General features: G+C 39.3%; 1 protein-coding gene across 2 annotated transcripts in view; it reads right to left on the reverse strand.

Moving 5' to 3' along the window:
* slc37a3 (solute carrier family 37 member 3) overlaps positions 1–12,688 on the reverse strand; it is a 29,497-nt gene that overhangs the window by 12,046 nt on the left and 4,763 nt on the right. For both annotated transcript variants that reach the window (XM_062983089.1, XM_062983088.1), the window contains exons 2-8: positions 10,304–10,483; positions 9,008–9,122; positions 6,399–6,491; positions 5,471–5,554; positions 4,393–4,538; positions 3,462–3,558; positions 1,642–1,726 (exon numbers count right to left, since the gene is read on the reverse strand). In XM_062983089.1, coding sequence (XP_062839159.1) covers positions 1,642–1,726; positions 3,462–3,558; positions 4,393–4,538; positions 5,471–5,554; positions 6,399–6,491; positions 9,008–9,122; positions 10,304–10,398 — 715 coding nt within the window. In that variant the 5' untranslated portion in view covers positions 10,399–10,483. The remainder of the gene's footprint in view (positions 1–1,641; positions 1,727–3,461; positions 3,559–4,392; positions 4,539–5,470; positions 5,555–6,398; positions 6,492–9,007; positions 9,123–10,303; positions 10,484–12,688) is intronic.

Consider the following 12,688-nt stretch of genomic DNA (forward strand, 5'->3'; position numbering starts at 1 on the left):
ATTTAACTGGGGCTGAACCTTTCCAACTGCAAGATCTATAGCACCATCTGTATTGGTGCCACTCAAAGCCAGAGCTTGGAAAAGGTAGTTATTTAAAACTACAAGTCCCAGAAACACCCAGCTAGAAGTCACTGGCCAGGCAAACTACTACACTTTTCTAGGCTCTGGACAAAACTAGGACCCTGAAGTCAACTAGCAGCCTTTCTAACTGAGGACTTAAAAGGAAGACCCCCCAGAGTAGGCTTGCTAAAGCTGTCTGAGCTAAAAGAACTCCACTTATTCAGTTGCCAAGGTCTATACAAATCTACTATTCTTTTGCAACTATTTTCAGATCCCTCTGTCCCTTTCAAGTATACACATCTCATGTAGTTCTAATTACCGAGTTTGCCAGCTGCTAACCCTGACCATGCCCTGGGTCTGCATTTAGGAGCTGTCATGAACAGAAATTCTGGGGAAAGTGTTGTCTCATTAATTTTTCTCCAGCAGCAATCATTCTACATGGCTTGAAAAGATAGGAAGGGCCTTTCTCTTCACTGTGCTGGAACGATTTCTCATTCAGCCCTTCCAGAGGTGGCTTCTCTTAAGTCCAAAACATCCAAAGGATCAAGTCTGAAGGCTACAGTTCTTGGCACTCGGGTGGCTATCTTAGGTACTAGAACTAAATGTCAGGTGCTTGCTTGTTTTATTGATTCCAAACATTTTCACTCTGTTCTTCAGTTGGAAAAGAGCTCTCTGTGCTGCCTGCAAAGATCAACACTGTATTGAAACCTACCATCCAAAAAGCTCAGGGAAAAAACGAGCAGGAGAGAAGGGCAGACAGTAAGAAAGATTATGGTTTGGCTACCACCAATTGATAGTTAGTGGCCCCGCTTCCCTTGTCAACTTGATTGGAGGCTGTTACACTATTGTGGAATTAGTGACATTCACTTCCAAAAGGATACCAGGCACATTTCACCTTGTTGACAACCTAGTATTATAATGAGTGCCTTTTTCATCAAAAGCCTGACTGAATATCAAGATCATTGACACAGGAAACTTTTTATTTTCCAAACTCATTGCTAAAGGGAGCAGAGAGAGGACTTTTTAGTGGCTTCATCTAAACTCTGCAGGTCCCTTTCACTGTACAAACACCTTCATATAGTGAAGACATTTGGTCATTAGTGAATTTTGTTAACTCTGATTGCAGGTTTTGACTACAGTACTTTTTGACTTCTGTTCCTCTGCATTCCCCTTAAAATAATACATTGCTGAACAGATTTTTCCTGATAAAGTTATTTCTTTCACTTTGTTGTCTGAAATCTGTTTGAAAAGTAGCAAACATGTGCTTTAAAACAAAAGTAGGCAAATTGCGGCCCTGCAAACATTACTGGACCGCACCTCCATCATTCCTAATGGCTAGTTATGTTGGCAAGGGCTGAATCCCAATAATAACTACAGAAACCTACATCATCCATCCTTATTTAAAATAAACAAATGGATACTGTGCCATACAGATTCCAAAGGACTAGCACCGATTGTTCTGGAAACTGATAAATGGTGTGCCAAGACAAAATTAACTGTTCCCTTAAAGCAATACTGGGAATTTGACTTTGGAAGCTGGGAAGTCTACTGAGATAAATGGAATCACATCTATTCACTCACCTACTTCTCTAGGAGAAATCACAAGACCAAAGAAAACAATGATTCCTCCAGCAAACTGTACGGATGCTGTCACCAAAAAAGCATACTGAAAGAGAGGAAGCAGAAACAGTTACATAACTCTTAGATTTCCTCATTTCAAATTAAGAAATACATATTTTCTTTTTAAAGTGTTTTGTGTCTTTGCAGGACCGGTGAAATGTAGTGGCATGAGTGACAAATGACGATGTGGAGAGACCAGGGTTCAAATTCCTGTTCAGCCATGGAGAATATCCACTAGGTAAGTCACATTTTCTCAGCCTTAGAAGAAGGCAATGTTAAACCTATTCTGAATAAATCCTCCCAAGAAAATTCAGTGACAGGATCACTCTATATTGAATAGAAGGTTCATAATGTCAACTTCTCTTGGGTTTCATCACCACAAATAAAATGTGTGCTTTCTTCTTAAAGTGTTTTGTGTCTCTGTAGGTATTTCTATACTGGCAAAACATGACTTGTTGAGAACAGCCCAATGTTAGTGATCTAAAAAACGGTCAAAATACTTGAAAAGGGACATAAACATGCATCATAGTTTGTTCATGGAGCAGGATGGCTAAGCATTCCCCCCAAATGTAGGATTTATTTCCACTTGCTTATTTAGGCTATGCTGAGCCAGCTTTTCGATACTGTCTAATTCCCCAGAAAAATATATTTTAACAATAAAATTTTACAGAAAAAATTAAAACAATGAGGCAATAAAATCACTGATAAAAAAACTAGGCATTTAAAAAGGAGCTTAAACAAAAATGGAAATAGAACAGGCTGTTTGAAATAAGTTTCTAAAACAGACACATAGATCTGGAATGTTGTTTCCAAAGCATCAGGGCCACTTCCAAAAAGTTTATTTAGTCATAAAAAATAACAGGATAATCACAGAAGTTCTTATCCTGAGATTCTAATGGACATGAAGAAATGAATGGCCCAAATATCTTAAGCTTAGACCTTTACAGCCTTGGACAGTGACCATAATGAAATTGGCTTGGAAACAAATACTCTATCATGGAGCTACCAAATGTAATGGTCTCTTCAGCTTATTAGAATACTATTTAGATTGACTCATTGTTGAACAATGGTTTCCCCAGTTTTCAAGTACAGCCCTAAATAGATTAATAGATTTAGGAAAGTACAGGTTAAAAATCCCTTTTCCTTTTGATTATTATTATTAATATTAATATTTGGAATTCGGGACATCTGTATTTGCGTATACATACATAATGAAATATTGTGGAGACAGAATCAGAGTCTAAAAATAAAAATTTATGCATGTTTCATATGCATATTATACACATAGCCTGAAGATAATTTTATACAGTATTTTAATCATTTTGAATATAAATTTTGAAAGCAAAGAGACTTCTCTCTCAGCCAGTCTTGTGGACAATTTCAGATTTTTGGAGTATTTCAAATTTCAGAATTCCAGTTGAGGAATGCTTAACCTGTGTTATGTCACATCTCTGCTGCTTTAATACTTATTCCAACTGCAAATCTGAGGCAATGGAATGAAATCCAAAATGCTCCTGCTAAAATAAATCAGGTACTTTAAAAAGAGTGGCCTGATTCCTTCCATAACCCACGTTCCTTGTTTATGTTGAAAAAGATTAACATGCTTGCTCTCTAAAATTCACTCTAAGTCAACAAACATCCAATGGTTTCGCACAGAAATTGAACTGCAGAGTCAGACCTGAGAACCAAGCTCTTACGCATAGAAACAGTGATCTGCAATACCAGAAATCACAAAAGTGCCCAAATAATATAGAAGGTAAATTGCACGCAGTTCCACTCACCTCGTAGCCATACTGTAAAACCGAGGAAGCAAGGAATGCTCCAATGATGTTGCCCACCGAGGCACAAGCACTCCAGAGACCAAATACAAACCCTCTCCTAAATTGAAAGACAATAGATCAAAAGATGAATGGGTTGGAAAAATGTTGGGAAGGGAAGCAATTTTCATTTTTGATTTAACGATAGTTGAAACTATGACATACAATGAAATTTACCTGTGATCCTCATAAAAATAATTATGGTTTGGTTTTTACAGGTCTATTTAGTTCCTGGTGACTACCAAAGCAGTTAGTTCAGATACACTATGTGGGCACATGCAATGAGGCATGGGCAAATTTCAGCCCTCCAGATATTTGGACTTTTAACTACCAAAAATCACAGCCAGCTTACTGGCTGTTAGGAATTGTGGGAGTTGAAGTCCAAAATACCTGGAGGGCTGAAGTTTGCCCATGTCTGATCTAGCTGTTAGTTCCAGCTTTTGATTTTAATTATGCATTCTACCATCCATTGCAGATAAATTACAAATACATGTAATTTACCTGGAACTAGAGATCTCTGAGTTTAGAGAGATAACTACCAGTAAAATTACAACACAACACACAAATTAAGTATAATAAACATAAAAATCACTTTCACACAGAAAGGAAGCCAGAAGAATAAAATCCATAGAGCTAAAGAAATTTAAAAGGCTGAGAAAATAATAAGGCAGTCACTCAGTCCAGATGGGGTTATTTAGAGAAGACAATCCATTGCCAAAGAGAAGGCATCCATCGCTAATGGTCTTCCCACATGCTAATACACATTCCTCAGCCAAGGAAGGATAACAAAATGTAGATATTCAAGATATACATGCCTAGCAACGAGGACTGCATTGTAAAGCACGCATAATGAAGACAGATAAGGCAGCAATGGAAAAAGGAGGAACTGACATACCCAGCTTTTCCAAACCAGTTTCCCATGACAGCTACAACACAAGGCCAACCAGTGGACTGTAGCAAGCCATTCACAATCCACAGGCTGCAATAGAACCACTTGTTGTAAAAGTGCAGCCATTCTGTGACTGTGCCAAATACAAACACCTGGAAAGAAAGAAACAGGACAATATAATTGCAATGAGAAAGCACATGAGCCTATAAGGTTCAATGGCCCTCTCTACTTGTGGCCTACAATAAAAAATATAAAACTTTTGTTCAAACATCTCAAATTGGTCGCCTGGAAATAATTCCCATTTGCCACAGGAGACCAAGCAAGGGGACATTTACAAACCTGGGCTAAGGAACTAAATTATGAGCACAACTAATTGCTAAAACTGGTGGGAGGAGCTTCACACTTTAAAAAGGATGAAGCATAAAAGGAAGGAGGAATGCCCAGAATAAGAGGTGTCACACATAAGGCGCTGCTTCCTAGCATCTCAGCATTTCGAATATCAATTTGCGTAGTCCTCAAAGGTACAATCACTACTTAATTACTAGGAAAGCAATTCTAGCAACAAACTTTCTAGTGGGCAAGTGGTTTAATTCGTCCAATCTTTAAATGAATGACTAAAAGTTGCATTATAAAGAAGTCTGCAAGCAGCAACATTAGAGACTACAGTTTAATTTAGAACTTATAAAGACTCCAGTAATAAGCAGAGCAGAAAGCCTACAATGGATTTGCAAGCTAGTTTCAGTAAGAGATAGCTGAGCAAAAGATTGCTTCTGTGTGGTTACTTTTAACCACACTAAATCCTACATTACCTGAATACATGTACTGCTGATGACGTTTTATGGAGTTTGTGACATTTCTTGGTCCCAGAATGTCATTTACATATGACAAGACTTTATGGTATGATCTCCACATTTTATTTAGTGGCAAATCTTAGATTTTTTTTCCACCTTCAAATTAGAATTCCTGGCCCCATTCTCTCAAAAATGCATCTGGGTATAATGCTGAGGGGAATTACTCCAGGTTTAAATGCTGTATAAATACCATCGCTTCCCAACTTGAACAGAAACAAGATTTCCCAGCTTACCACTACCGCAGAGGAGCACATGCCAAATGACAAGACCCAGCGCATATTCAGACGGTCCCCAACAATACCACTGACAAAAAGACCCTACAAGAAGAGAATTTTGTTTTAATCAGTAAGAGTAAAACATTCAGTTATAACATTCAGTCCATAAATGCCCCAAAATGGTCTGTAAGGTTGTAAGATGTTTTGTTCTTTTTTACTTTGTGTGAGGCATTCAGAACCAACACAAATCTTTAGATTTTTCTGGGAAAAGACAAGTTTGATCCTCAGCTCAGCCTCTGCATCTCCTCAGCTATGAAGCTCTCTGATACTGGGCCATTCAAGAAGCGACTTGAGAGCATCCTACAAGTCGCTTCTGATGTGACAGAATTGACTGTCTACAGAGATGTTGCCCAAGGGACATCCGGATGCATTACCATCTTGTTGAGAGGCTTCTCTCATGTCCCTGCAAGCTAGAGCTAGCAGATGGGAGCTCACCCCATCTCACGGATTTGAACCAGCAACCTTCAGGGCCAAGAGTAGAGCCCCTTTCTTTCATCAGATGCCTTCGGCCTCATCACATGGAAATCCATAATCTGGAGTACAGCGGTTTATGAACTCTACGGTAGTTGGCTGTTGTAAATTAATGTGGATGTTTGTTTAGATTTTATGTTATTATATAATTTTGTTCGACTATGTGTAATTTAATGAACTCAAATATATACATGTTTTTAAATTTGTATTATATGTTTTTATTCTGTATTGTTATTTTGATCTGTATAAGCTGTTTGTTTTAGTGCACTGTTTTGAGCATTGAATTTTGTCAATTTATGTAAGCTGCCTTGAGTCCCCTCGGGTGAGAAAGGCAGGGTAAAATGCTGTAAATAAATAAATAAATAAATCACAATCTCTTCAGCAAATGGGAAACACGCAGAAGAAAAGTACGCACCACAGCATAAGAGAAGAGGAAGATGGTATCCAGCGTCCCAAGGAAAAGGGTGGCTTCTTTTTCATCTGGAAATAAATGACTGCTGTTCCAAAGCTGTAGAGAAAGCATCACCATTATTACAAGTTGTGGCGTGGAAATGTACTGTACTGCCTCACCAAAAAATGAAGAGGATAACATACAATTTTTCTTGTCATCTATATTTGAAACACCCTTGGCAGGTGAAGAAACCAGGGGTTCTTCAGCTGGCATGACGTACTTCATGCATGGATTGTGGATGTTCCTCAATATTGGTGCTGTAACACCCATTTCTGTCACAAGAGGTCAGCCCATTTTGCAGGATTAAAGGTAGCCGGCCTAAATACCCTAAAGGCAGCAGATCGCACCAAACCTTGGAAACTAAACAGGATCAGCCCTGGTTAGTACTTGGATGTGAAACTGCTGTAGCCTATATTTCAGAGGAAGGAACTGGAAAAACCACCTCTGAGCTTTCTTTACCAAAGAAAACCCTATGAAATGCATAGGGTTGCCAAAAGGCGACAGACAACTTGAAGGTATAGACATATACACAGATGTTGCTAGTCTGCCATGTCACTATCCCTCATCACTAGTGATGTTGCCCAGGTTCAACTCATTGTTCGGCCATGGAAACCTACTAGATGACTTTGGGCAAGTCACACCGTCTCAGAGGAAGGCAAAAGTAACACACACACACACACACAAACCAATCTTGCCAAGAAATCCATGATAGATTAATCTCAGAGTTATCATAGTAAAAAAAAAGTTTGAAGACAGACAACACCTGGTGAGGTGGAAGGTAACCAGAATAAAGGAAGATCAACTTGTTAATAATAGGATGTCTTGGAGGGCTCTTGCTCATAGGGCCACCATAGGTTGAAGGATGTATCCACACAGGAGAATTAATGAAGTTTGACCTCTTTGAACTGGCATGGCTCAATGCTATAAAGCCTGGATGTTTTAGTTTGATGAAACACCAGCACTCTGAGAAGATCATAGATTTTGTAAAGCGGTAACTCCCGTGATTCCATAGTATTGAGGTATGCCAGTTAAAGTCTCAAACTGCATAATACTACAGTGAAGATGCACCTGAAGCCACCTTGACGGCAATTAGTCTAAGAGTGTACTGTGCTGCTATGCGCCTTCAAGGTGAAAACAAGACAACTCAGCTTAGCCTCTCTTCACCTACAGTTCAGCTGGGGTCAAAGACAGAAATAGATATAACTTGGCCACTCCTGAAAAAGAAGTTAATTTTAATAGCAAAATCAGAGCATGGGATGAAGCCTGATTACATTTCTTAAAATCTCTCACTGTTGGCTATACTGGCTGGGCATCATGGGAGCTGCAGTCCAAGAACTTCTTGAGGGACACACTTTGCACAACCCAGGATAAAGAAAAGTATGTCCTCTTAAAGAGGTCCTCATTTACATTGCAAATCCCACATATTATTACTTAAGAGTTAAAATTCCAGACATATCTATGGGAACAACTTCCTTATCACTACATACAAAGAAATATATCCTGAAAAGACTTGGCTGTGGCTGAGGAAGGACCTCAGCCTGATGCCGCCATAGTTTCTGACAAGGGAAAATTCCATTTCCTAGAGACCAGAGCAATCATAGAAAGCACAGATGATATTACATGATTTCCTTTCTCCTAGTTTTCAGGCGCTTAACTGTACCAAACACATCAAGCATCCCTCCCCCCGCCCCGCCCCCCCGAGTAAATATTTAACTGAAGCAAGATTACTTCTGCAAACTTGCCTGGGGAAGAAAATGTTATGTATTTTCCCCAATTCAGAAGCAAGTTTTAGGACAAGGGATTCCCACCCTCCCCTCTGCCACCCTGTTATTTTAGCTCATTGCTTAATCCATGTCACACAGACTACGTTGCACTGAAAACCGCCACGTGGAAAGTGCCACAAACAGGCAGCAGATCAGGCTCCTGTAAGTGCGTCAGTGTCGGGGTAACTTCTGTACTTAAGTGCTGGACAAATCCCAAAGAAAACACAAAAGACTGGCTCTGCTTACAGCACTTTCGCAGAATGGAGAAAGAACACTTTCAGGTGAAAAGGCCTCTTGAAGAGGCAGGATTTGGGCTTTACCAATGTGCAGAAAACTCTATTGACCTTTTGCACCACCTGAACATTAGGAAGAACTTCCAGACTGTAAGAGCTGATCAGCAGTGGAACTCTCTGCCTCAGAGTATGGAGGCTCCTTCCTTGGAGGCTTTTAAACAGAGGCTGGATAGCCATCTGTCTGGGATACTTTGATTGTGCTTTTTCTGCATGGTAGGGGGTTGGGCTGGATGGCCCATGTGGTCCCTTCCAACTCAATGAACTCCAAAAATCCCACAACCAGCCATAGTCACATGCTGGGTGGGGTCTTCTGAAAACTATAGTACAAAAAAAAGCAGCTTTACTTAACTTTGGAGAACAGGCAACAATTTTCTTGATTTCTGACATTGAATATTTGCCATTGTCCTTTTACTGTAGGCTGCCCTGAGTCCTTCTAGGGGAGATAGGGCAGGTTAAAAATAAAAGTTTTATTGTTATATTATTATTTTGACAAGGTCAACAAAATGAATATTCTCACCTCATATGGTTCAAGATTGAGGGCAGAATCATTAAGGCAGGAAGGGGTCCACTGGCTGGAGATGCTGACTTTGACATTGCTGAATGTCTTCCGAGAGGCATGGAGCAAAGAGTAGCTGGGGATTTTACAAGTGGGGAAGAGAAAAGAGGAAGATCACAGTCAGAGCATAAGCTCAAACATGCACAAAAACCTCTTCAGAGGTGCAACGCTCTTGATTTCCCCAGCAGCATTTTTGTTTCAAATTGGAGAAGAGCAAACTACACTAACCAAAAAAATCTCTCTGTGTGCAGAAGCATGTAGATGGGGAATACATGGTTACCCAGATGGCGTTATAATGCAACTCTATCACCATTAACTTTACTGGACTGAATGACAAGAGCTGCAGTCTGAACATATCTGAAGGGCTTAACATTAGGGTGTAGTTTGGCACCACTTTAATTTCATGGCACAATGCTATAGAATCATGGGAGCTGCAATTTTACAAGGCCTTTAGCCTTCTCTATGAAAGACTGCTGCCGCCTCACCAAACTACACATTCCAGGATTCTATAGCACTGAACCATGGCAGTTAAAGCAGGTTCAGACTGCATTAATTCTAAAGTGTGGATGCACCATTAGAAGAGCAGCTTTGTTAGAACAGTGGCCAACCACATCCTGCATGCACTTTCTCAAACAGCAACCAGATACCCAGGGAAAATCTATAAGCAACAGCCTTTTCCCTCTGCTATTCTCCAGCAAATGATATGGGACTTGCTTGAAGCTGATACATGAAGTTGGAGTCATCACAGACAATAACAAGCTGGCAGAATAGGAGATGAAGAACCTTTGACCCTCCAGATTCTTTGGACTATTACTCTCACATGTGGTGTGGTGTGTCGTTTCTGGGCTCTATGGCTGTATTCTAGCAGCATTTTCTCCTGATGTTTTGCTTGCATCTTTGTCTGGCATCTTCAGATCTTCCTAAGATGCCAGTCACAGATACAGGCAAAAAGCCAGGAGAAAATGCTGCTAGAACATAGCCATACAGCCCGGAAACCACACAACACCCCAGTGAGTCTAGATGTGAAAGCCTTTGACACTCCCACAAGCCTTTGCCATCTGCCATGATGTCTGGATCTTGGTGCCCTCTAGAAGTTTTGGACTTAAGTTCCCAGTTACATTGCAGAGAACTCTGACTGGAACCAGAACATCTAACACTCATCAAAAACAGGGGTCTCTGTCTGCACACAATTTCTGTACAACTGTCTGCATCCAATTTTTTCAACAACCAAATGGCTCCCACACATATACAACCTACCTGAAGAAGGTGAGCAAGAACACAGCAATATGATGATGTGTGAACTGTGACATACAGTTCTTATTTGTAGGCTGCCGCCTCAAAGCTCCAGGCATTGTACCTTTTGTTCCCCCCTTCTGTCCCACCCCCTACCCCTTTGCCCTTTAAGGCAGAAAGGTAGGTTAGGTCATTCTCTTCTCTCTGTGGGGGAAAAAAAGAGAAATAAAGTTTAGGAAAACCTAAGCAGGTACCGAGCGTATCCAAACTGCGCAACTGCAGCGATCTGACCTGACTTTTACCTCCTTGACTTCATCCTATGGTTGTCTAGGTTGCGGAGATATGCATAAATTATTACTGCATTCCCACTAGAGCTTTTGACAGAGGGATTTGTAGTTTGATGAAATACACAAATACCTCTGCTGTGTTCTCCTGAAACACAGCACTGGTAATTTTTGGCTAAGGAATCCAGGGAGCTGTCTGTAGTTTGATGAGGCACCAGCACTTTTTCGCAGATAATGCAAAAAGGCAGCTCCCAGGATTCCACAAAATTGAGCCATGGCAGTTAAACTGGTGTCAAACTAGGTGCAGCCCAAGTCCAAACTACAAACCGTAGGAAAGTTAAAACTTGGTTGTGGGGCCAGGCTTTCAAATAATAGCGTTAATTATTATTATGTACGCTGGAACTCAATCGACAGACCCAGTCTTTTGAACTGGACACGCCTATCTGTATTTTATAATGTGTTTTAGGAATACTGATGTAAGTTAATATTTTTTTAACTGATTTATAGTGCACTGTACAACTCTTATATATGTGTTTTTTGCAAACCGCCCTGAGTCCCCTGTTGGGTGAGAAGGGTGGGATATAAATATAAATATATATAAATAAATAAAATAAACCACAGGCCAATCATGGCAGTTAAAATGGTATCTGAGTTATGATGGTATAGTAAATATATATGAAAGATTTTAAGACTGTGGGTGTGATTACACATACATTCAAGTTCCTTATTAACTTATAACAGCCTCACAAATTTCATAAAGTTTTCCTATGCAAAGAACACTCTAAGGTGGTTTGCCACTACCTTCCTCTAAAATATAGCCTATAGCACCTGACATTCCTTGAACTAATCAGGGCTGGCCTTGCTCAGCTTCCAAGATCAGATGAGATCTGATGCCTCCAGGGTATTTAAGCTCACTTACTATCTATGCATGTGGGTTGACAATTCCATTCCATTCCTATAAGGAAGTAGAGTTGTAATCCATGAAAACCCATGTGGAAATCAATTGTTAGTTTAAAACAGGCCATAAGACTTTTCTATTTAATATCTCACTGAGCACATTTAGGATGAAGTGTCATGAATCTACTGAGCTACATATATTCATGTAAAACATATATTTGTTAATCTTCTTTCATCTCATTTATTACATCTGGCATATTATTGCCCATTCAGGCATATGCCTAATAATCTGACAATTAAGGTAACATAGACTTGGTCCATGAAAGCTTACACCAAATAAAATTCATTATTTTTCACTATTATTAGTTTTAACTCAAAGAAACACCCGTAACAAACAGAAAAAGAAAAAACCCAGTTAATAAACCATACACCAAACAATCAAAATAAGAAATATATTAAATGACTAAAACCATATTGACTCTGTATATTATTTCTCCTTCTTAGGTAAAAATAACTTGAATAAACATATCCTTAATCTATAACCAAGTATGAATAAATTCATATATATAACTATATATCTGCTCAATCCTTAGAATCATTTCAATTTTCATTCCTGAAATCCTGTGATCATTATATCCCCTTATGTTCTATTCAGATAGTCTACAAATAAATTCCATTCCAATCTCTCCAAAAAGATTTCTCAGATCTATTACTTAACATGTTAATGTATCTATTTCTGCTACTTTCAATGCTTCACTTTTCCAATATTTAGCATGAACTATATAACACACCGAACCTCCCATGTTTTAAAATGTAGAACCTTCCTTAAAAATCCCAAATAAATCGAACTGATGTTAATCCCAATTAATATTTTATTTTATTTTTAAATGCCATCTAATCCTCATCAAAATCTTTTGCTTTCCTAGACTTCCACCACATATGAAAGAATGAACCAGCTCTTTTTTTACATTTCCAACTATTATTATTCCACTTTTTATACATTGTTACAGTGCCATGAGATAGTTTTTCTCCCTCTTGTGCCAGAGACCACTACTATATGTGTGCCCTTTGATTGCAATTGTTCCATTTTTTTCTGGATATTTATCATGGACCAGTAGCTGGTGGCTTGCAAACTGGCATTAATTCACTCCAATGTTTAGTATCCCTACCTTAGAGCACCTCCAGGCTCTGGATAAGGGCTGTGGCTGCATTTTCTCTTTCTCCTTTT

The sequence above is a fragment of the Anolis carolinensis genome, chromosome 5, assembly GCF_035594765.1.
Source record: "Anolis carolinensis isolate JA03-04 chromosome 5, rAnoCar3.1.pri, whole genome shotgun sequence".
In the NCBI taxonomy this organism is placed as follows: Eukaryota; Metazoa; Chordata; class Lepidosauria; order Squamata; family Dactyloidae; genus Anolis; species Anolis carolinensis.